This window comes from Arachis hypogaea, chromosome 13 (genome assembly GCF_003086295.3).
Source record: "Arachis hypogaea cultivar Tifrunner chromosome 13, arahy.Tifrunner.gnm2.J5K5, whole genome shotgun sequence".
NCBI lineage: Eukaryota > Viridiplantae > Streptophyta > Magnoliopsida > Fabales > Fabaceae > Arachis > Arachis hypogaea.
In genome coordinates this window covers 136,918,440-136,943,701 of record NC_092048.1, presented here as the reverse complement: position 1 = coordinate 136,943,701, position 25,262 = coordinate 136,918,440, and the positions used below count along the sequence as shown (strand labels likewise).

At 31.6% G+C, this 25,262-nt stretch overlaps 2 protein-coding genes across 10 annotated transcripts; one reads left to right on the top strand and one right to left on the bottom strand.

Annotated features, from left to right (window-relative positions):
* Positions 1 to 672: 672 nt before the first annotated feature.
* Positions 673 to 5,854, top strand: LOC112791909 (transcription factor MYB88). Of its 2 annotated transcripts, none has more exons than XM_072212742.1 (14): positions 673 to 1,116; positions 1,474 to 1,540; positions 1,738 to 1,887; positions 2,003 to 2,049; positions 2,152 to 2,208; positions 2,327 to 2,399; positions 2,610 to 2,665; positions 2,743 to 2,925; positions 3,002 to 3,183; positions 3,344 to 3,489; positions 3,898 to 4,031; positions 4,107 to 4,309; positions 4,445 to 4,590; positions 5,141 to 5,854. In XM_072212742.1, the coding sequence occupies exons 3-14, from the start codon at positions 1,816 to 1,818 to the stop codon at positions 5,255 to 5,257; spliced, it is 1,416 nt and encodes a 471-aa protein (XP_072068843.1). In that variant the 5' UTR covers positions 673 to 1,116; positions 1,474 to 1,540; positions 1,738 to 1,815; the 3' UTR covers positions 5,258 to 5,854. The 2 variants fall into 2 exon arrangements, with proteins under 2 accessions (XP_072068843.1, XP_025690723.1); XM_025834938.3 differs by having other exon boundaries at positions 4,442 to 4,590.
* A 9,934-nt stretch (positions 5,855 to 15,788) lies between these two features.
* Positions 15,789 to 20,071, bottom strand: LOC112791908 (UDP-galactose/UDP-glucose transporter 3). 8 transcript variants are annotated; one of them, XM_025834936.2, is made up of 9 exons: positions 19,748 to 20,011; positions 19,329 to 19,436; positions 18,345 to 18,594; positions 18,164 to 18,261; positions 17,880 to 18,010; positions 17,710 to 17,740; positions 17,138 to 17,241; positions 16,876 to 16,997; positions 15,789 to 16,550 (listed from the first exon to the last, which is right to left on the bottom strand). In XM_025834936.2, the coding sequence occupies exons 3-9, from the start codon at positions 18,446 to 18,448 to the stop codon at positions 16,145 to 16,147; spliced, it is 996 nt and encodes a 331-aa protein (XP_025690721.1). In that variant the 5' UTR covers positions 18,449 to 18,594; positions 19,329 to 19,436; positions 19,748 to 20,011; the 3' UTR covers positions 15,789 to 16,144. The 8 variants fall into 8 exon arrangements, with proteins under 8 accessions (XP_025690721.1, XP_029153085.1, XP_072068845.1 ...); XM_029297252.2 differs by having other exon boundaries at positions 19,329 to 19,475; positions 19,748 to 20,009; XM_072212744.1 differs by having other exon boundaries at positions 18,345 to 19,248; positions 19,329 to 19,475; positions 19,748 to 20,003.
* Positions 20,072 to 25,262: the final 5,191 nt, after the last annotated feature.

Sequence of the window (25,262 nt, the reverse complement as noted above, 5' to 3'; positions counted from 1 at the left end):
TAAAAATATGATTAAAACTACGATTACAAGATTCAAATAATATTAATTTTAGTAAAATTGAAGTTACCAAACATAAATCACTTTACGTTTCATAATCAATCTTGACTAAAATTTATTTTAACAAAATCAATTATAAAACAATAAAAAACATGCATACTCCATATTTTCTATGACTATGTAATTAAATTCTATAGAAGAAATGAAAATAATGCATGAAGTTGTGGTTGTACATTTGGCATGAACATAATGAAAAGATGAATAAGACACATGAAGTCATGAACCATTAAAATTTCAATGCAAAAGAGTGGGCGGTGTAGCCTAGATTGTTAAGTGTCACGCACAGTCTCATGTCACCTTAAAATTCACAAAATTTCAAAATTCATATAGCCAAGTAATTATGTATGCATGCAGCTGTTGTACATGATGTTCACTCCCCTATTATATATACCCTTAACATTTTTATTATAAAAAATTACATTAGTATCAACCCTCACTCAGATATCATTTTTATAATAACCTTATGATATACTCCAATGCATATGCATAATTAACTAAGATAACTTAGATTATACAAACATATGATTTGATCACACATGGTAGTGTTACATAGGTGCAAGCTGTGAAAGTGGGGCATTATTATTATATAAACTGCACTGTGCACACTAGACACTTGACACTGCACAAGTCACATTGCAGGACCCTCTCATCTCATGGAATTCAGCGTTACATTCAAACTTCCCCTTATACCCGCACACTAACCTAAGTTAAACTATATTAATTAATTAATCCTGCTCGCTTGCTCCTATTAGTTTATGACTTTATGTTTTCTCTCCCTCTGATTCTTTCTTGCAAGAAAAGAGAACCACCCAACTCATAATAAACTCATAAGCTGAGTGACCGTTTTGAAAAGTTGGAGAGAGAACGAAAACATTGTTGAAATATGATATGAGACAGATCAATCTTACTACTTTGGTCTTAAAGTCTTTGGTTCACTTCCAACTTCCAACACTCCACAGTGTTGTTGCTCACTTTGATTGGTTCTTACCAGATTTTTTTTTCTTTTAGTTTAACTCAGATGGTATCACAACAAACGGCACAAAATTTCATATAGTTGAGGTACAATTTTATTTTGTGTCTACCTAACAAATTTTTGAGTTTGAACCTACCCTTATTTTCACCTCATTTGTGTATCCCCCAAAGTTTCTGAAATTTGTTTAGATCCAGCACTTTTTTCTGGATTATTAGTTACACATTAGCACAACATCAAATAAATTGGTTGGTAGTTGCCTAGTTGGTACTTATTTGGGTTTGGAGAAATTCAAGATTTTGATCCAATCCCATTTACCATTTGACAATCCACTTTTATATTATTCACTGCCCATTTTCTATTTTTCTTCATTTCATGTTATTCTGGCATCTCTGGTTTGAGCATTGGATTGTGTTCAGTTCTCTTCTGTTCTTCTTTGACTGCAGAATATAGAGACTGAGATCAAAAGGAGGGTGTCTGAAAAGTTAGTATCCGAGGCCATTTTTTTAGATGGTAATACTCCTTTTTTTTATTATTATATTTTTCAGTTGAGTACCTTTTGGTAATGTCTTTTGGAAATGGAATTTATGCTTGTTATAGGTAAAGGCCAATGAAAGAGAAAGAAGAAGTGGTTCCACCTTCTTTTTTTTTGCCCCCTTTTTTCATTTTTTTCATCCACAAACCATAATAGCTTTTATATTATTTTACAGAGGTGGAGCGTTTGGTTTTAGCATGCAAGTAAGAGAGCCACCTCAATAGAAAAACACCTTTGAGAGACAAATCAAAAAATGAAGAAACAGGAAGAACAGTGTAACAGAGAATCTAAGAAGAAGGGTCACATTGTAACTTGGACTCAAGAGGTAAAAACTTATTCTCTCTATTGCATTTTTTTTATTGTTTAATAATAGTTCTTTGTCTACTTATGAATCCATTTGCATTTGAATATTGTCTTATGCTTGGTTATGTGAGTTTCAGGAAGATGATATACTGAGAGAGCAGATTGGTATCCATGGAACTGAAAAGTACTAATTCTTCCTCTCCTGGGTTACCATTGTTTTTGCTTCTTTCCTTCCTTGATGTAACATTAAAATGGGTTCTTGTTATTGCCAAAAAACTATATGCAGTTGGGCAATTATTGCTTCTAAATTCAAGGACAAAACGACAAGACAGTGCAGAAGAAGGTGGAGATTTTGAAATGCTTATTGTGTATTTTGAATTTCCTTGATCTTCTGCTTTGTTGTTGTTGTTATTATTATTGTTGTTACCAATCTGATTCTTAAGTAACTAATAAAATATCAGATGGTACACTTACTTGAATTCTGATTTCAAGAAAGGTGGATGGTCACCAGAGGAAGACATGCTTTTGTGTGAGGTATATCCATGCTTCCTCTCTCCAAAAGTTAAGATTTTCCATTCGAGTTTAACAAGCTTACTTTATTGTATAAGATTAGGAATCTACACAACTTTAAGAATTTGGATTTCAATGAAAAGGTCTACAGAACAAGCTTGATTTGCTACTCTAGCCTATCCATATTTCAGTAAATCTGTTTTGTGGCTTTAATTCCTGCAATTTTCTTTGCAGGCTCAAAAATTATATGGCAACAGATGGACAGAAATAGCGAAAGTGGTTTCAGGAAGGTAACAAAAGTCATTCTCCTCTTCATGCACATTCAGAATGGAAATTTCAAATCTTATTGATCATGCTTTGTATGCAGAACGGATAATGCTGTGAAAAATCGCTTCTCTACACTCTGCAGAAAGAGGCAAAAATATGAAGCTTTAGCTAAAGAGAACAGCATTTCATCACACATAAATTCAAATAACAAGAAAATTGTTTTCCAACATGCTTATAATACAGATGCAACATCAGAATCTGCTATATCTATCAAGAAAATGAGGTAAAGTACGGTTTATGAATCCCAATACACAAATTTACAAAGAATGATGCTAAAATATTCTCCTATTGTAATGCAGGAGGGCTCATATCACGGATGATGGAGGGAAGATCAAGTTTGGAGATAGATCACATTTGCGAAATGGAACTTTGATAAATCAGCATCCAAGGACACCATTCGCAGTATTAGCTCAAAACTCACAAAACATAAACAATTTGCTAGACGAGCTTCAAATTTGCAATGCCAAGTTTAGTAGTTCTGGTAACTATCTCCAAATTGAATTTTATTAGTTACATACATAACATGATTCTCAAATTTTGAAACCTAAAGCATAAAACAAGTTGCAGTTAAGATGTTCAGCAAATGTAACTTTGGCCATCCTCCTATTCTAATATTAAACTGGTTTATTATGCCTTTGCAGCTCAAAATAATAAAACTCAAGGAACATTTCTAAAAAGGGATGACCCAAAAATAGATGCATTAATGCAACAAGCAGAGTTGCTTAGCTCACTAGCTCAAAATATTGATACAGAGGACATGGACCAAAGTCTTGAAAACACGTGGAAGGTGAACCTCCATAATCTCTTGGCCTGTATTGTTTTGATTTTGAGCATTGAGCACGTTATGCTTTTGTCATAATTGAAATATGTAGTTGGTTTCATGAGAACAGCCTCTAGTAGAGACAACATATTTCTAGTCTCTAATAAAAGTTCAGCATCAACAGAACCAAAGCAGAATCATAGAAGTCACATTTGTAGCATCAAAATGTAACTGTAAAGTACTAGGCATTTCATATTCATATACTTTCCAGAACATCTGCAATCTCTCTAGTCATGAAGATGGCAAGAGACATGAATCATTAAAGGAAGTTGACCTTGCCTTTAAGAAGTCTGAAGTAACTGTCATTCTTGAGCAGATATGAGAAATGCCATTACTTTGTAGAGTTCAACTGACACTACTTTGGATTGGTGCTAGGTTCTTCAAGAGTTTTTGAACCGAACCAAAGAAGCAAACAATTTGAAATGCAAGATTCAAGGTTTAAAGCTTGCTGATCTTAAAAATATGGTTGAAGACTTGAGTAGTAATGAGGGAGGCCAGCCATGTTGGAGGTACTTTAAAGACTTTAAAAATATAATTTCCTGTATGCTTAACAAGAAGACTAATATTTTTTTAATATGATTCAGGCAAATGGATCTGTATGAAGACTCTCCAGCCAGTTCTGAATACAGTACAGGATCAACTATCCTCCCTCTCTCAGCTGGTGACATTATGGAACACTCTTCACACCGGGATATAAAAACTGAAATGAAAACCACACAAATTGAAGATAAGAAAGAAGTAGATGGATGTGAGAGAGGTGTTCTAGTTACTGCAACCTTGGATCAAGGTAACATAATTCATTATTAAGAATGAAAATTCTATCATTTTTCTAAAGTATATTACTTTTTCTCCCTCATTTATTAATACCCTTACCATTTTAATGAACCAAAATGCTAATAAGATATACATATTTCCATAGTAGATATGCTGCCGAATTCGGAAGAACAAATAAACAATGATAGCACTGTTTCTGCCTCATCAAGAGTGGAGTTTGGTTCCCCTGTTCAAGTAACTCCGATATTCAGATCTTTGGCTGCAGGGATTCCCAGCCCACAATTTTCGGAAAGTGTAAGTTACCCAAACATCTTGGGAGTAAACAATTTTAAGAGCAACAGAAATACTGTCACAGTAATAGTAACAACTAACAAGTATGAATATACTGTTAATAACATTGTATATTTGGAAACCGCACTGAACCAATGTTCCTATAAAATCAATAATCAATATGAATCAGAAGCAGGACTTCGAGAAAGCTATCAAATTATCCATTCTAGCAGTAACATGATAATGCAGTGCAATTTAGGTGTGGTGTTGGATAGGTTTTAATGTAAGAGAGTGGAAGTTGATAGATGATATCAGCATCTGCAATTATACAAGACAGACATATGCATTGCTTAAATCATAATTAAGCTAAGCTCTAGAACAGAAGGACTAGAGTATTATAACAGTACTAAATACATAGCCATGAAGCATATTTTGTTATCTCCTCCTAATTAGTTTCATCTGTATACTTGCTATGAGCAATTAGCCAATTAGTCGTGACCCTTTTTCTTGTCATGCATTCCAATTTATCAAAGTTTGAAGCTAGACTAACCATTTGTTCTTGAACTTCTTTCAGGAAAGGAACTTCTTAAGGAAAACACTAGGAGTGGAGTCTCCATCTCTCAACCCAAGTGCTCAACCATCACAACCGCCACCCTGCAAAAGAGCCCTACTAGACAGTTTACAATCCTAGATCTCAATATCCATAGGTTATTTTCCCCTTTCTGAATCCTTGACATCCTTCTTTGCCTAGTTTGAGAAACATTTCAATTTTATTCTGCCCTAAAACTTTGAAAGGCATACCCTTGGCAAGAATGTAATGGTATGTTCTTGCCATCTTCAACATATCTAACAATATCCTTCCCTTCACTCAAGGGTTACCTCCTAGATAATGGCACCAAAAATCAGTGTGCTTTTAGAGTGTGATTCTTTGGTTTGTCTTCTTTTCACATTATTCTGGGTTTGTTTTTCTCCAATCCAGCATTTTGCCTTTTTTTATGTACAGAGCCTGGTGTGTTATCATTAGTCATCTTGCGCATATGTATACATTGGCATATCGCCTTTCCTACTACATATAATGAACAAAAACATAAAGAGAAAAGTTGCCAAAAAAAAGGGGGAAAAGAAGTGTGTAATAGAGGATTTTCATTAATTAGTTGGAACCTAGATTCTTATTTGTTTGTTTTTGGTGTGCATAGATTATAGAATAAATTATCTTCCCCTTTTTTTTGTTTCTGATGTACTGAAACTTAAGTATAATTGAGTGGTATTTTGGTTTTGGTGTGCTCAATGTTGTATCTATTTCTTACACAACCAAATCTAGAGAATTCTTCAAACAAGTAATCCCAATTAGGCATAAACAAATTCTCTCACTCTCTGAACATGAAACCAGACATGTACATTGTCCTTTCATACAGAAGAAGAAAAAAGGGTTCTAGACAAAATTATGTACTTACATAAGATAGAGGGACCCTGTGTTGTGTTGTGGCAGATTCATGCTGCATGCAGATTGCAGAGCTTTCCTTCATGGAGTGCTTGTTGTGCTGTGTGGAACAAGAGTTCATCTTAATGAGTTAGTTCCATGGCTGTTGATGGTGGTTGTGAAGTGGAATCCAGAAGGCATTATTACATAACATAATATAATGATGAATATGAAAAAGGCATTAGCTTATAAAGAAGGAGGGAACAATCTACAAAATAAAGCGCCTTCCTTTACTCTTAACTTTCTTCATTAAAGGCAAACTGCACCTATGACTCTTTTGACTACACAGTCAACACTTTTAGTGAGTTTTTTGAAAATCTGTAGTGCTCTTCATATAATTCCATGCAAGTATGCAATTTCAAGGGTGAGAAATTTAGATAAAATGTTTAACTTTTAGTACTAAATAAGTGCTTTTTCAATCAATCCTGCAGCACTCTCTATCCAACAAAAGTGTCTTTTTAGCAACATATTTGTCATTTGAGAATTCTAAAGTGATGCTACCAGCTAATTCTATCTAACTGTTCCCTTCATTATTTTCATTGACTTGCAATTACTATTATTTACAATTTTCAATAGATTTTTTTTTTTTTTGGTGCCACAGATTCAAAGTCTAGATTTAAGTTACAGTTACACAATCATATGTTATCATAGAACTTTATGAGACCCTTATCTTAGGGGACTGTGTTTTAGTTTAACTGTTGTAAAAGAATTAAAGAAATGATCTTTTACATATTTAATTTAATACCACAAATAAGTAATAACACAAATAATTTTTTTTTTTTAGTTTGTATTTCCATAAAAGATTTTAGTGTATTTAAAGGTGAATATGTACATAACAGCATAACGCATCCCAACGGTAACGATCATAGGCTTCTCCAATTTTACATACATAGAGATGGTAAACAATAAGGAAACTTTTTTCCCCCAAACTTCACCGAATATATATCTTTCATGTCCTATAAGTGAAAATGTGAAATAAGGTGAAACAAAAATAGAAAGCTTAAACACAGTGGATTACTACTCATAAATGCAAGTTAATATGCCATTGGTAATAACATGGTGTTCCGCCTATCTGATTCTATTTGAACCCAATTAGACATAAAAAAAATAACTCTATACCACTTTGAATTGATTCGATTTTTTTTATGGTATTGAATCGATTTTATTTATCTTAAATAAAATTCAGCTTTCCTGGAGCATGAAATAGTGCTGGTGATATACATATACTGACCTGGACAAGATAACAAAAATAACCGCACTTAAAAACCAGTAAAACACAGAAATAAACAAATAAATCACAGCCATGCAGTGCGAGATAGGCCCAAAATCTCTATAAAAGCTTCTTTCCAGAAATATATGTTTGAAAAGCCCATATAATGAAAAAAAGTATAGTAACAAACTTGGGATGGTTGTGTCCAAAAAAAAAAACTTGGGATGGTGTGGGTAGTTTATTAATCCGCTTAAGCAAGTATCAAGTTTGAATCTGGCTTGTGCATTCATTGGCCTTAAAGTAAAAATTTAAATATGATACAATATTATTAATCATTTGCTAATTATTTACATATATTATATATAGAGTATATACCCATTTTGATCCTCAAAGAATTTCAAACTAGACACTTTAGTCCCAAACTAAAATTAATTAATCGATTGGTCCATAACAATTAATTCTGTCAGTCACTTAGATCCTTGGCTCTGTCAACTCTAACGGAAGATAAAATGGTCCCTGACAACTCTAACAGGGAACAAAATAATCCCTGACAACTCTAACAAAAGATAAAATTATTCCTGACCCATTTATTCGAAAATGACACTGTTCTTCCCCAATTTTTATCATATCTCGTATAACTCTAATATTCATACTCTATTTCTTCACCTTCACAGTCTTCTTTTTCATCTTTTTCTTCCTCCTCTTTAGCTCCAAGATTAAGCCATGGTATAATTGCCACACGTGTCGCACATACCTCAACATGTCATAGACCACACACTTTCTAAATCTTTGTGACTGGTACATCCACCTCATCTGCACTTCACCCATCAGAAGCATCAACTTCCACGTCTTCAATAACATTACCTCCAACCCCGACAACGTTCACGACATTCTTAAGACCAAGTTCCACAACTACCCCAAGGGCACGCCTTTTTCCACTCTCCGATAAGCAATATAGATTGTTGGACATTAGGACATCATGAGAAGATTCTCCTTCGACATCATATGCAAATTCTCATTTGAAATAGACACCGAGTGCTTCATTCCTTCTTTTCCGGAGTCTAAGTTGGTAGACAGTTTCGACCTCGCATCCAAGCTATCAGTACAACGAGCAATGTCGCCGTTGCTGCTCATATAGAAATTGAAGCGATTACTGAACATTGGTTCGGAGAAGAAGTTGAAGGAAGCGATCGGAGTGGTGGACAATGTGATGTCATGGAGATGATAGGGAAGAGGAGGAGGGAGATGACAACGACGACGACGAGTCTTAACAAATTAGACTTGCTGTCTAGATTCATATGATCCATCGAAGACGACAATTAGTTGAGAGACATAGTCATTAATTTCCTGAGTATGAATTGATTGAGAATAAGTTGAGGATTTTTTTTCCATATGAACATTAAAGTTATAGAGTGTGCATTGTGTAGCTTGAAGTTACAGTGTTAGTTTGTTAGGTAGCGTTTGTTTTGAGGTACTGAGACAGAGACTGAGAGACTGAGACTCAGTATCGTGTTTGTTAGTTCAGAGACTGGTACTAAAATTTCTGTCTCTGTCTCTAAAATTTCAGTATTTCAGTACCTCCAAAAAGTAGGGACACAGGGGACTGAAATTTTTAGAGATTAAGACTAAAACTTTAAGAACATTTTATACTTAAAATACTTTTATTTCAACTAATTAATTCCAATTTTACCCTTTATGCAAATTAAATTAGAGTTTCATTCTTGTTTCAATTTATGTCTCCCATTTTGCACCAAACAGAATACTTAGATTTATTTCAATTCCTGTCTCTTAGTCTCTGTCTCTCAGTCTCAGTCTTTCCGTCTCTGTCTCTCCACCAAACGCTACCTAGTGTTATGTAAGATATGATAAAAATTGAGAGAGAACAGTGTCATTTCCAAACAGAGGAGATCAGGGACCATTTTGTCCTCTGTTAGAGTTGTCAAGGACTATTTTGTCCTCCGTTAGAGTTGACGGAGTATAGGACCTAAGTGACTGACGGAGTTAATTGTTAGGGACCAATCGAGTAATTAATTTTAGTTGGGGACTAAAGTGTCTGGTCTGAAATTCTTTAAGAAACAAAATGGATATATATATATATATATATATATATATATATATATATATATATATATATATATATATATATATATATGTCAGGGCAGGTAGGGACAGGTATTACCTAAACCCGACCCTCCTAAAAACCCGATCCATTCAAAATCCATCCCAGTGCGGGCGGATAATTACCCGCCCCAAGTAAGTATGGATAGAATGAATACCTGCAGATTCGGATGGTGTTGCCATCTCTAATCACCGCTGCTTCCACTTAACTATATCTTAATCACTGTAAACTTTTTTTCAGGTTTAACTAACATGTATTAATAATAGAATGTTTTAAATATTTTCATTTAACAAATAAAAAATAAATATATTAAAAATTTAAATTTTTGTATCTAAAAAAAATTCTTTCCAATATTAAATTAACATATGTAACAACGCCAAAACACACGCAAAGCACAAAGCAGAACAAATAGAGCAGAATTTCTTTCATTCTACAATTTATGTTAATATTAGGGGAGGTGTATATAAGTTGACTATAACCGAGTTTGTTTTAATTTAGATCTGATATTAAATATATATCGGGTCTAATTTTTTAGATTTTAATCTGATCCTAAATTAAATAAAATCTAAATATTTTTGGACTACAATTATATCGAGTCTAAATCAAATAAAAATTGGGTCTTTAAAGATTTAACAATAATTTATAAAAAAAAATTATTTATAAATAAATTTATTTATAATGTATTTATCTATAAAGAAAAATTTTGTTATCGAAAAATTGATATCCATATTTAAATTTGAATTTTTTCATAAATTTTAATTTGATACTTATTTGATCTATTTTTTAATTCAACAAGTGTGATTAAAAATAAAACAATAAGCTTATAGTTAATATAACATAATATTGAAATTAATTTAAAACATATATCTTTTTTAATTTTCTTAGGATACACATAGGTCGGATGAAGTCGGGTTTACTTTGATCCGGTTTCAGCCCTAAATAATGATCGTCTCTATTTTTTAGACCCGGATTCGACTATAAACTCAATGAAATCACACCAAATTAGTCTCAAATATGTTTGGGTTCGTGCCAAATTTTCAGACCGAACCGAATCATATACACCTAATCTACATTGTAACTTGAAAAAAAAAGGAAAGAACAAAATAAATAAGATATCTTCAAAGTCAAACAAACCACATTCTGCGCCAAGTTCAGAAATATAAAGTGCTCAAACCTCTCGTCATTTGGACCGAACCGAACCGTTTCACAGACCTGAACCATTCCAAAAAAAGAAAAACGAATTTAGAAACGAAAAAAAACCAACAAATTTAGAGAGTTTCCTGAAGAATGCCTTGATAGACGTAGGCAGACCAGATGCCATAACTAGGACGTGGCGGAGGCCGGCTCCGTGAGCCTCCATTAATGTAACGACAACGTTTTGAGGATGAATCATGAATGAATGCCACAATATGTGCGAGTGTTTCGGGAGAAATTGGTGAATACCTTTTCTTTATGAATCTCCAATGGAGTATTTGTACAATGTGTACAATACAATGGACTATTTATTTGACCTAATATGAGTTAAAAAATGAACATCAGATATAATACACTCATACTATCCAGAATAACCATCCGATACTGATTTTGGAGTTCACCAAAGATCGAACTCTTGACCTTTCAGATCTAGAACTCTAATACCATGTCATAAAACCACTCATTCCGAATAAATGTCAATGTCTACGGGGAAGTCATCGGAGGAGAAAGAAGGTATCCTTGGAGGGCTGATTTGGAGAAAGAAAAAATAATGGACTATTTTTTTTTTCGACAACTTTGGACTAATTTAAAATAGAGTAAATAATGTTAGAGATGATTTTGAGACTCATCTCAAAAATAAAAACAATATTTTTTAAATTTATTCTTAATTTTAATTAACCTTAAACTCTAACCCTACACATAATTAATCTTACTAAATATAACTTAACATTAATTCTAAACTCTAATTCTTATGTCATCCATCTTCCATCTCCAACTATCTCTCCTACTAATTTCAGCTTTACACCATCTGTCATCCATAAGCACAGAACAGTATTTATTGCCACCATCATCACTACTAACATCATCCTATTTATGGGTGTTTAGATCTAAATCGATTTAAAAATAAACACAAAATTACATCCATTCAAATTAAAAATCGAACAAATCGCTCAATTTTAAAATTTTTTGGGTTTTAAATTAGTTTTATTACAGTTCGGTTTAGTTTGTAATTTTACTCTGCACAATCAAAACAAATCAAACCGCATATATAATAATAATATAAATATTGAATATAATAATAATAATATTATAAGAGCAACTCTAATGGTATAAAAGTGGAGCCCATTCTCTGACATTCAGAGACTTTGAAGCATTGGAGCGAAAAAAAATTGAGTTCTTTCAGGAATAAAAAAGGAAAGTCCCTTCTCAAAGGAACTAACTCTTCCAATCCAATGAAATTTTGACACATGGTAAATTAATTAAAGAAATAAATTTTAATTATATATTGTGTATTATTATTATTATTATATATGAAGTTATTAATTTTGTTAATATTAATATTTTTTAATAGTAAATTATTTTTAAATTTATAAATTTTAATAATATTAGTGTAAAAAAATAGTAACTACATTAATTTTAATTATTTTAATTAATTAATTAAGTGATGTCACAATAAGAACTAAAGTTAATTCCTACTAATGGAGAAGAAAAAAATATTTTGAGTTTCTATTTATTTTTTATGATATAAAAACTGATGTGGAATTACTTTTTATAACATGTGGAACGTAAATAAAAATTGAAATGAATTCCCTACTAAAAATGATCTAAGACCCTTACTCCCTTTTCCCTGGTACTTAGCAGTAGCATAGCACCGCACACAGTCACACGCCTCATGTCCATTCCCCACAAATACAAACCCTAATCTAAAGTAGAGCATCTTATGTGGCTAATTCATATAAAAATGGTATCCACAATCTTAAAAGTTATTTGGTGTCAATGTAAAATTTTTTTAAAAGATTCACTTAATATTCACATAAAATATACTTGTTATGTATCAACATAAAAAAAAAAGAAAACAAAATAGATTAGATAATTGTTTGACTGCTGTATCATTGGATTCTGATTTATGTAGATAAATTCTTATTAAAATGATAATCGTAGATGAGTTGCTTTTTAAATTTGTCGAATGGAAGGGTTTCGATATTTTATGAGTATTTTGCAGCCAAAATTTTATATTCCGAGAAGGATTTCAATTGCTAGGGATTGTTAGAACTTGTTTATGAATGAAAAATATAAGTTGAAGAATGTCTTTATAAATTTAAAGCAAAGTGTGTGTTTGACCACTAATTATTAGATTTCTGTACAAAATCTAAACTAACTTTGTCTCACTGCACATGTTATTGATTAATATTGGAAGTTCCAAAAGAAAATTTTTAACTTTTGTCTCATCAAGAATCATAAGGTGAAATAATTGGTAAAAAAATAGAAATTTTTTTTAAATTGGGATATAAGTAGAGTCTTTAGAGCACGTTTGAAAAGTTTCAATAGTTACTTTTTTGAACATTTACATGTTAGGTGTTGTGTTCATATCTTAAACTTAGTAGTGAATGATGGTCTGAAAGATATGCATTCTTTAATTAGCAAAATTAGGAATACTGTTAGATATGTCTGTCCTTCTCCTAATTGCATGGATAAATTTAAAAATTGTATTAAAGAGGCTAGATCCAAAACTGCTCTTGTGTGTAGTTAAATGTCCCCACTAAATAAAATTTTACTTACATAATATTTGATATATAGTACTTTAAAATTTCAAAAGGCCTTTAATAGATTAAATGAGAGAGATGCTGAATTTATAATGATGCAAGGGGCATTCCAAAGAATTAAAATAGGGATAATGCAAGATTCTTTGTGAAATTTTTAAAGATTTTTTTGGATGTAGCCAAAAAAGTCTTGAGTTCTATATTTATGACCTTCTCTTCATATTTTTATCATTTTTGTTTAATTTTTAATTCTTTGAAGACTTGGGTTAATAATAATTACATATTATTTAAGAATCTGGTTACAAAAATGAAAGCTAGGCATGAAAAATATTTGGGTAACTTGAGAAATATAAACATAATGATTTTGGTTGTTGTAGTACTTGACCCTAAATATAAGATTAAGTTTGTTGAGTGAAATTTTTAAAGGTTGTTTGAGAAGGAAGATGCTGATTTTTTATGTGGTAAGATAAAAGAAGTATTCAATGACTTATTTAACAGCTATAGGATTGCTCTTAATAGTGATCAAGCACACGAATCTGCATAACACAACCAAAATGTGGAGATGAATGATAGTGTCTTTGATGATATTTACTTTGCAACAGTATTTGAAAATGATGTATAAGCCAATGAGAGTGTCAACACAAATAAAATGAATTTGTACCTCATGGAGTCCTTGAAGAAACCAATTGATCCAAGTAGTTTTGACATTTTAACTTGGTGAAAAGTGAGCTCTAACAATTACAAATATTATGTTCTTAGTCAAATTGCGAGGGATGATATTCTAGCTATGCATGTGTCAAGGGTTGCTTTTGAATCCACCTTTAACACAGGAGGTAGAGTGCTTAATCAATATAGGAGCTCTCTTACCCCAAAAACTGTTGAAATTTTGATTTGTGCACAAAATTGATTTTGAGCCGATTCATTGCCAATTAATCTTAAAGAGTCTTTTGAATAATTTGAAAAACTTGAGAAAGGTTTTATTTTATCTACGTATATTGATTAACTTTACTATTTTATAATATGTTTAAGTTATTAATATTTATTTTGTTATATTTTATTGTAGAATTTGAACCAATTTTTTAATTAATAGATGAAGAAGACTCTGGTAATAAATATGATTAGTGATGAATATGATTAGTGATCAGTGCTTCATCTCTCAATTTAGAGTTTTTTATGTTATGCTTTTATTAAGACTTGTTATGTTATTTAATTTTGTGTTGTTGAAACTTGTTTTTATGTTAAAAATTTATTATTTTATCAAAACTTGTTGAATTTGTTGGATTGCTGCATAGATTATCTTATAATGTTTATGAAATTTATGTTTTATTATTATGTTGGATTGTTGGACATGTTACTTTATAATGTTTATGAGATTATTAGTAATTTAGTAGTGTGTATTTATACTATGTCACGGAGTATTAATTTTGTAAATTAAGTTATTATTTTTTATTTAAAAACCGTAAATTCAAACAAATCCAAATCATTTATAATCGCATCGGATCAAATTTCTACAAAAAAAATTATTCCGTCCAAATTGCACCGCACATAAAATAAGTATTTAGATCGATAACTTTTTTTTTTAAATTGAACCAAAGCACACTGCAAACACCCCTAATCCTACCACCACTAACGTCATTTACCACCATTCACAATAGTGACTCTTAATCCAGTTGTTTGAGTATAAGCCATCAACTCTCTTCAGTTCCAATAATATCCAGACATATCAAATGGACTCTTGTTTTTGTTTTTCTAAAAACCATTAGATTCCCATCATTGTTGATTTGAAGGTAAAAGGAGGAGCAACATCTCGATCATTGCATTTAAAGACTCAATTGAGAGTTGGAATAAGACACTGGCTAAAAGTCAAGAAGAAAAAAAAATGATATACAAGTTGCAACATACCAAGATCCCTGGCGCTTTCCATCTCAAAGTTAGATTCACCAAATCCATAATTGAGTTAATTCGGTATCATACATAACAGTGGAGTAATTGACATCATTTTATATATATATAACAGGGTATAAAGAAAGAGAAAACTAACATGAAATTACTCTAGACAAGCCAATAGTCTCGGGGTAGAAATAAAATTAAACTAGATAGGGTCATTAGGGAGTTTTATGTGTAGAATATCGGTGCTCTTCTCATTGGCTGATACTTTAATGTTGTGACATGTTTCTGCTACAAATCTTCGCTTCTCTACGCTCTGCAGAAAGAGGCAAAAATATGAAGCTTTAGCTAAAGAGAACAGCATTTCATCACACATTAATTCAAATAACAAGAAAATTGTTTTCCAACATAATTATACACAGATGCAACAACAGAATCTGCTGTTTCTATGAAGAAAATGAGGTAAAGTACACGTTATGAATCCCATGCGCAAATTCTAGAAAGGATGAGTACAACGTAATAAGAGGCATATGATTTTACGAATTGAGCTAGGCCTCAATTGTAATCATTTAATTGTTTCAACGAAACAAATAAGGAAGGTGCAAGTGAGTGGATTTTATTTCAAAATTTAATCCAAACTATTTATTTAGATCTGACGGCTAATTTATATTCTCTTATTTCTCATATAAAGATAGTTTGCTATACTCAATTTATAAAGAATAGGCAAGGAATTGTTCATAAAATGAAATTTTGGCATGTAAAAATAAATATATGAACCAAGAAGAAACGGAATATTCAACCTTAACTTCTATTTAAAAATATCATCTACTCAACTGGAGTTATCACTTATCAATACCAAATTACAACGGGTGTAGTGTTAATTGAATATAGCCATTATTCCATTCCGACATACCACTTATCCACAACGGAATGAGATATGAACTACATTTACATTGAGATCAAATGATGGATGGATGGTATATTGCCCGGAGTACAATTACAACTATATTAAAGAAACATTTCTATGAAATTCTTATAAATCTAAATTGGGTTCATCAAAACTTGTAAGGTTATCAAGATATAACAATGGTTGATGGGCAAATGAGCCAACACCAACGTGTGAATTCAAATTTGCTGAAGGTTGCTCCTCAAGTGGCTTTTCTCTTCTGCAGTCGTTGTAGCTTCTGCCACTTGAGGTAGATCTGGTATGACAATCCAGTGAATACCATAAAAACACAACCCCATTGTTTTGTTGAAAGCGGATTTCCACTCAACAGAGAAGATACCACAATGCTAACGAATTTGCGAGTGGTAGTAATGGTGGTGTTAGCCAAAGAGCCAAATCGGCTTATTGTCAAAAAGATGAAGTTTTGGCCCACAGCACCACAACAGCAGAAGAGAAGAATATCCCATGCTGCCTCTGGATGCTGTTTGCAGAAGCGAACAGCTTCAAATCCACTTCCACTGGGCCAGCCAAACATGTAAATCATATTGTATATGGTTCCCCATAAATTCATTCCCAACATAATATTCCAAGCACTTGTTTTAGGGTACCTGAGTAACAAAAACCAGTAATTGAATTAAATTAATAACACTTGATATAGTCTTAAATATGAATCATCTCCCATTCTAAAATCTAAACATTGCTGAAAAGTCAACACTCAAACACCCGAAAAGTAGAACTAAAATTTTTTTACATTTAGCGTCATTATTCTCATCATAATTTTACTTATACACATCATTATCTTGGAATAATGGGGAAAAGTCAGAGTCAGTGAATCAAGAAGGGGGGGATTATGTCAAGGAAGGACAAGAATCCAAAAGTTTTGCAGTTTACAAGCAATCAGACAGATCGAGGAACAAGGTTTGCTTATTTTACCTTGCTTTTAAGGAATCCTGAGTTGCATTTGTAAATCCATCAAATGTAAGGTTTAGGAAACATAGTCCATATCCAAGGGGAGCATTTGGATGTGCTAACTTGCTCATAGTCTTTGAGCTAGTCTGCCAATAAGCATAAGCAAAGATGAGAAATTTGAAAGCTAAGCTGCATTCTCAATCCACATGAATTTTTTATAGGCAACATGGGAAAGTGTATCCCTATAGATTATATTTTTTCCGTATTATTCTGATGAGTTCCTAACCTTTAAAAGTGCAAATGTTGATACCCCTCCAGCAACAAGGAATGTACAGACGTATTCTGGAAAAGTGTATCTTATACCATACACTATAGTACCCATCAACATAACTGTATCATGGTAAAATGAGTACTTGTTATGAAATATAAAATAACTACTAAAGAAATGAGGACTTGTTATGGTAAAATGAGTACTTGTTATGGCAGAACGCTTTTATATAAGAAATGACCATAGGCTTCAGACTTCTCCATTTTTACATACTTAGAGGTGGTAAGCAGTAAGGAAACAATGTTTTTTTTTTTTTCAAACTTCACCAAATAGATATCTTTAATCTCCTATTATAAGTATATGAAAGGATGTGAAACACAAATAGAAATGATTAAACACAATTGCATTACTACTCATAAATGCAAGGTTACTACGCGATTGGTAATAACATGGTATTCCACCTAATGTGATTCTATTTGAACCCAAATAGACATAAAAAGGCTATACCACTTTGAATTGATTCGAATTATCCTAAATAAATTCAGTTTTTCTGGAGCATGAAATAGTGACAGTGATATACATATACTGACCTGGAATCATTTTTGAGGATTTTGCCAGTACCTGCAAGCAGACAACAAAGCAAATAGACCACCATTAAAAACCAGTATACTGAAGACACAGAAATATATCACCACCATTAAAAGGCCTCTTTCCAAAAAAAGAGTTTGAAGAGCTCATACAATGAAGAAAAGTAACATGCCTGAGCCGGGTAACTAATATACTTGAGTGCTTCAATTCCCATCGCTGGACCAATAGTGTTGGTAATTCCACAACTCCAGTAAGACCACCAAGGTGCACCACCACTACTCCCACTTGGCCATATCTTAATCACTGTATTATTATTATTTTGCAATATCAAATTAACGTAAGCAACCACACTAAAACGCGCACAAACACAAAACAGAACAAACAGAATTTCTTTCGTTCTACACTGTAACTTGCAGAAATGAAAGAACCAAACAAAGAAGTAAAACAGGGGCTCACTTATGTAAGACCATATCAAACAAATCACATTCTGCGCCAAGTTCAGAAATGCAAGGTGCTCAAACCTCTCGCCATTTGGACCGAACCGCTTTGTGGATCTGACTCATTTTAAAAAGAAAAACGAGTTCAGAAACGAAATTTAAAAATTCGTAACAGAAATGATTGAATCAGCGTGTCTTACAGAGTTTCCTGAAGAACGCCTTGGTAGATGTAGGCAGACCAGATGCCGGCGACACAGAACCCCAGAACCAGGAGGCGGCGGAGACCGGATCCGTGAGCCTCCATGAATGAAACGACGGCGTTTTGAGGTTTATGTACTTTAATTATGATGATGAATGAATGCCACGATATGTGTGTGCTTCGGAAGCAAGGTTCTGAGAACCGAACCGGTCATTAAACCGTTCTAGTCACTGATTTACTGGTTTATTGGTCTAACCGGTCCAACCAATGGTTCAACCGAAAAAACCGTTTTAGAATATAATAATAAATAAATTATAAATAAACACCGTAAAATATAATTATAGTCTAATATAAATCTTAAAATATCTTCCAAATTTAAAACACTACATAAACTATCATTAACTAAATCTACATGATCTTATCAAAATACAAATTCAAAAGTTAAATAGTAAAAAAACATATCTAAATATTAAATCCCAACATCATAATTTATCAATAACATATCTAAATACTATTATCCATAACTGAAATTAATAAAACGGATACGAAATTAAAGACTAGCCACAGCACAATGAAAACTCAAAAAATCATGGACAAGACCATATCTGAAATCTGCCTATAGCATTCAGCAATAAACAAACCAAAACATTAACCAATAATCACAAAACACTAGTAAACAAATCAAAGCCAGCAACTAGTAAACCAGTAATTACAAACAAATCAAAGCCAGCAATTACAGCTCCATCAACAAATAGATTCAGAACCTGGGCAATTACAGATCCATCAACAAATACATTCAGAACCTGGGTAATTAAAAACAAATCAAAGCCAGCAATTACAGCTCCATCAACAAATAGATTCAGAACTTGGGCAATTTCAAATCCATCAACAAATACATTCAGAACCTGGGTAATTATAAACAAATCAAAGCCAGCAATTACAGGAACAAAAAATTTGAAAACAGAGAAAACACTAAAACACTAACCTGGGTAATTACTAATTACAGATCCATCAACAAATACATCAGAACCAAGGTAATTAAAAACAAATCAAAGCCAGCAATTACAGCTCCATCAACAAATAGATTCAGAACCTGGGCAATTACAGATCCATCAACAAATACATTGAGAACCTGGGTAATTATAAACAAATCAAAGCCAGCAATTACAGGAACAATAAATTTGAAAACAGAGAAAACACTAAAACACTAACCCGGGTAATTACTAATTACAGATCCATCAACAAATACATTCAGAACCAAACTTCAAACCAAGATTGAAGAAGAAGAATTGAAGAAAAACGGAACAAAAATTGAAGAAGATGACCAAAGAACAACAACTTCAGAACTTCAAACCAAGAAGAAGACCGAACGTTCAGTGAAGATGAAGACGAGAAGCCACTAACCTGGGTTCTGTGCCGAGAAGCCAGCGAAGATGAAGAAGACGTGCCGAGCTACTGGGTTCCAAACACGGGGAAGAGGGAGAAGCGGCGGCGCTGAGGACCTGGGGACGGCGGCGGCGCTGAGAACCCGAAAACGGCGGCGGCGCTGAGAACCCGAGAACGGCGGTGGCGATGAAGGGCTAGGATTTTTTATTTTCCGTTCTTCAGAGTTCTCCAGTCCAGGGGCAGGGAGTGACGAGAAGAAAGGGGGGAGAGGGGTTGGGTCTCGATGCATTTGTTTTTTATTGGAAAATAGGAGAGTGGGATCGGTGCGCGCAAACTTACGTCAAAATTCCACGTGGATGTTTCTTATTGGTTTCATATACACGGTGGCTCTGCTCATTCGCTGATGCTATAAAGTGGTGACATGTTTCTTCTACAAATCTTCACTTTCATACCTTATAAAATTTTAGATTATTAATATTTTTTTTAAAATTTAGCTATTTAATTTTTTACACTAAAATATTAATCTTTTTTATGAAAAATAATAATATCATTAATTCTTGATAATATCATTACTGTATTATATATTTGTATAAATTTAAAAAAATAAATAATATTATTAGAATAAGAGTGTTATTATTTATTTATCTTATAATTAATACAATTGAATTTTTTTAAAATATTTTGAAATTAATTTAGAGATAATGTAATATTTTAGAAACAAATTTAACTGTTAACTTTTATTTTTATGCTCACTAAGAGGTGCATTAAAATTAATTACTTTAGGTGTATATCAAAATTAATTATTAAAATAAAATATATATGTAATATAAAATACATTAGATTTACAGCTGATTTTAGCATGTAAATAATATTTTTTATTAAAAATGTGTTTTTAACTTAATGGTATGGGTTAAGAGTTTGTTTGGGTGAGTTTTTAAAAAAATATTTTTTTGAGTTTTTTTTTATTTTATAAAAAAATAAAAATAATTTTATGTTTGGATATCTTATAAAAAAATTTTTTATTTATTAATTATTATTAAATATAACAATCTAAAAGTATTTTTTATTTATTTATTACTTAAAAATAATTTTTTTAAAAAAATAAATTATAACTTCTCAAAAAAATTATTTTTTAATATTTTTATTTTTATTATTATAAATTTATTAAATATATTAAAAAATAAATAAAAAATAATTTTTATTAAAAAAAATTACCAACTTATTATTAGCGCTCAAACAAATACTAAATGTGTGTTTGGATTAGAATTTGCAAATGAGAGTTTGTATTACATCATTCAAAACTACGTTTAGACAAAAAATACTTAAAGAAAGACATAAATTTATATCATTCAAAACTATATTATTTTAATACTATTTGACTATAATTTCTTTTAAAAATAATTTAAATTTATGTGTTAAAATTTAGTACTCTTTTTTTTATTTAATTATTTCTAATGAAATTTATATTATAAAAATTAATAATAATAAATAAAATATATACTAATTTAAAAACATATAATAAAAAATATACAAAGTCAAATAAAAAAATAAAATTCTATAAAAAAATATATATTAATAAAAATGATTAAAAAAATTTATATGAATAATAAATACTAAAAAATCTATTAAAAAAATACAATAATATACATAAGTAAACATTAAAAACATTATAAACAAAAATATTCATACTATTAGCAAAAAAAAATAAAAAATTGATAAAAATTAAAATTTAACAAAGTGTACTAATAATAATATTAAAAAATTATTTATTTATAAAACATAGTTATAGCTATGAAAAAAAATTTTCAATAATTCTGATGATTGTTTTTTTTTTTGTATTTTTTATTATAAATGAGATTAAATGACAAAATTGATAGAATGTCAATTAATTTTTTAATTGATTAAGTAAACGTAAAAATTTAGAGAAAAAAAAAGTTAACCACATAAAAATTACAATGTTCAAAAAAATTAAACGTATTTTTTGTGCTTTCAATGTATTTATCAAACACTTAAATCTTCGTAACTGAAATCTCTTCCCATGATAGCACCTTCGTTATTTTTTGCACGACCACACACATCTAAACCACCACTTCTCCCTCTTTTCCTTAGCCTTCTCATCTTCCCTCTCTTTCCAACTTTTTTTTTAATTCTGAATCTGATGTTAATTATTTAATTGTATTTTATGGTGATTATTTAATTGTATTTTATGGTGGTGGCATGAGGCTAATTTTTTTAGTTATGAAAATTTAAAATGTGTTATGTTCAATTATAAAAAAATGGTATGTTTTTTATAGATATAGAAATAAAAAAATTTTTAATTGAAACTCACAAATCGAAAACTCAGTTTTGTTTTCGGAAACAAAATTTAGGATTAGATTTGGGGTAATAGAGAAATTTGAGCCTCAGATATGTATGAGCTAAAAAATTGTTCAAAGGATCAACAAATTGGTGGGTCAGTTTTGTGAAAAAAAAATGATAAACCATAAATCTGACCCTTAAATTTATGGTATAACAAAAAAAATTAAAATATACAAACCTGTACTTCAATTTTGTGATTATCTATATAAAAAAATACACTATTTTTTCACATTATTTAAAAATACCACCACAATCTCAATAATAAAAATAAAAAGTGGGTGGCATGACATACTGAAATAAGGTTTTCCTCCTCATCAACCATGGAAAGAGCTCAAGCGACTTTAAACTAAGAATATGCATATTAAAATATTGAATAGGGTTTAAATTAAATTTGGATAAATAATTTAATTATTTTTTAAATAATTTAAATAATAAATTTTTATATTAAAAATAGTTTATAAATAAATTATTTTATATTTAATTTTTTTAATTTAAAAATATTTATTTTAAAAAAATATAATAAAATTTTATTATAAAAATATATTTTTTAATTTTTCTATAAAATATAAACAATTAAATAACTTTTTAAAAGATTATAATTTAATTTTAAAAAGTATATCAAACATTAATACTATTATTTTTTATAAATTAAAAAATCAAAATAATAATTTATTATTTTTTTATAAATTAAAAACTCAAAAAAACAACTTTTAAAATTTTTCAAACAAAACCTTAAAATACCTCAACCCTTGGAAGTTGGAATCAGGTCAGTGGGATCCAATAAACTACTACATGTATATCATCATTGGAGTATTCATTATGTATTTGTATTCCTTTTCAAGTTAGAGTAAAGTACCAATTCGATCCCTGTCCATTTCCCAAAATGTCAAGACGATCCTTAACCAAAAATACGTTCTATTACGGTCCCTGACCCTGAACTCCGGCTGCCAACCCGGTCCTTCTGTCAAGTCACGGCGAAAAATTGACGGAAAATGCTGAGGTGTGAAGGCTAGGGTATGACAAAGATGGCTCGGGTTGTGACGTGGAAGATGGAATCCTATCTGGCAAGATGAAATGGACAGGGGCCTTTATGTCATAGCCCAGAACACAAAAACGATGGCGTTTTGAGGGTTCCAGGCCTCCTTTTTAGACGAGTCTGGTCGTCTATGTTCCCTGTTTCGTGTATGGAACTTATACCACCATGAGCAACAGTAGAGATCGTGGGATTGGAGGAGATGCGTCGGACGATGAGGGTAGGAGCATTTCTGTGAGCTCCGTTGGTAGTGCTGGAGCCAGGATGAAGAAAAGATTCCTTGCCCCGAAATGCAATTGTGGGATTCATGCAATTCTATTCATGTCATCAACAAAGTCGAACCCTAAGAGGCTATTCTTTGGATGCCCAAATTTTAAGGTATGAAACAGTTAATTATCTTGCTAATCATGCCAAGATCTGTAGCAGGCATCTCTACATTAATAATTTGAGTTTGCTTTCTTTTTACTGTGCAGATTGCACAAGGTGGTTGCAAATATTTTCAATGGTTGGATGAATATATTTCACTGTTTGAAGAGGAGCAAATAAATAATTGCAGTCCTTATGCTTGGAATCGAAAGCCAAAAAATTTTTTGGATACTGATGTTTGGATGGAGGAGAAAGTGACAAAGTTAGATAATAGAGTTTCTGGGTTAGAATTGCAGATGAAAAATTCTAGCCAGGATAAGTGTAATAGGTGGTTTAGTTATCCATTGATAGTTGTTGTATTTGTCTTTGGAGTTGTATGTGCAAATTATCTCCTTTAGAGTAGATAGTGGATAGTTAGTGTATCTTGTTTGTTTTGTGTTGGAAGTTGCTGCTGCTGAATTAGATGTATTGTATCAGTTAACAGTGTAAATCTGAGTTTATTAAATGAAACAAGTGTGTTGGTTGTTTGGAAAAGGGACATTGTGTAAATATGTTATAATCGAATCCTTTCATACCATGAAAAGCAATTCAGTAATAACTAATAGTAATATGTAACATTAACAACTGCAAACAGCCACCAAATGTCAACATGTTGTTCACAAAATAACCCCAAAAGTGGTGGATTTATAGCCCTATACCAACATCAGCAACACCAAAATAAAAAGAGTATTGTTGACCTAAATTCACATATGCTATGAAAACACAAAGCAAAAAACTATTTGTGGTGGCTATATGTAAGCTAGTTTATCAAAAAGTCAGCATCTTCTTTTAACTTGATATAAACTTAGGACCACACTTCTAGTTCTTCCTAGAAGGCCTAAATCCAGAAGTGGGGATAAACTTGAATAGTCTTGATGCAGTTTCGGAAGCTGCTGCAGCCATTGTCTCGGCACTAAGACCATGTGGTTGACTTGGTGTAGGCATCCTTGATCCAGTAGGAACATTAATATCATTATAGGGTGGAATTTCCATGTTGGTAGGAGTGGGAGGCCTGAAGTGAGGTCCAATAGTTGGAGAAATTTGATTCACCACAGAACCTTGAACAAAGGTGGATGAGATTGGTGGCCTCACAATTGGTTGCTTCATCCTTTGTAGATGTGGATTATTGAAGGTGGGGGTGTCAGATGCTCCCTGCGAACCAACAAGATTGCATTATACCTCACACAAAAAGTAAGACTAAGACATTGCTATTCACAATTCAATTGTGAGATACACTGGGCACTTACAACTTCTGGTTCAGGAGCAAACTGTGAAAGAGGAATTTCATCTCCTTGTCCCAGTGTTGTTTCTTCCTTTGATGTCGATTTAGGTAGCTTCTTTTTTTTTTTTTTTTGCCTTTGTCTACATTCATGAATAGTACTCTATCTCAATCTAGAGTCAACAATAAAGATCATGAAAACATGTAAACAAATTAATCCTACAAACTACTTACCACAGGGTTCAGTATTGTTCCTTCAACATTAGTACTCATATTGTTTTCCTCACCAACCTGGTTCTATGTGGATCATCATACGAAACAGATATTTAAATACTGGATCAATCTTTGTTATAACAATTAAATACCTAACCATTATATCATGTGACACTTAAATCCTTAACCATTATAAAAATATGACAAATCGAACCCTGAAGGAGGCATACCTGTGTGGTGTTAGCAGAGTCCACTGTTTGAGCAGACTGCTTCAAATTCCTCCTTTCCTTCTTGGTCATAGGCTT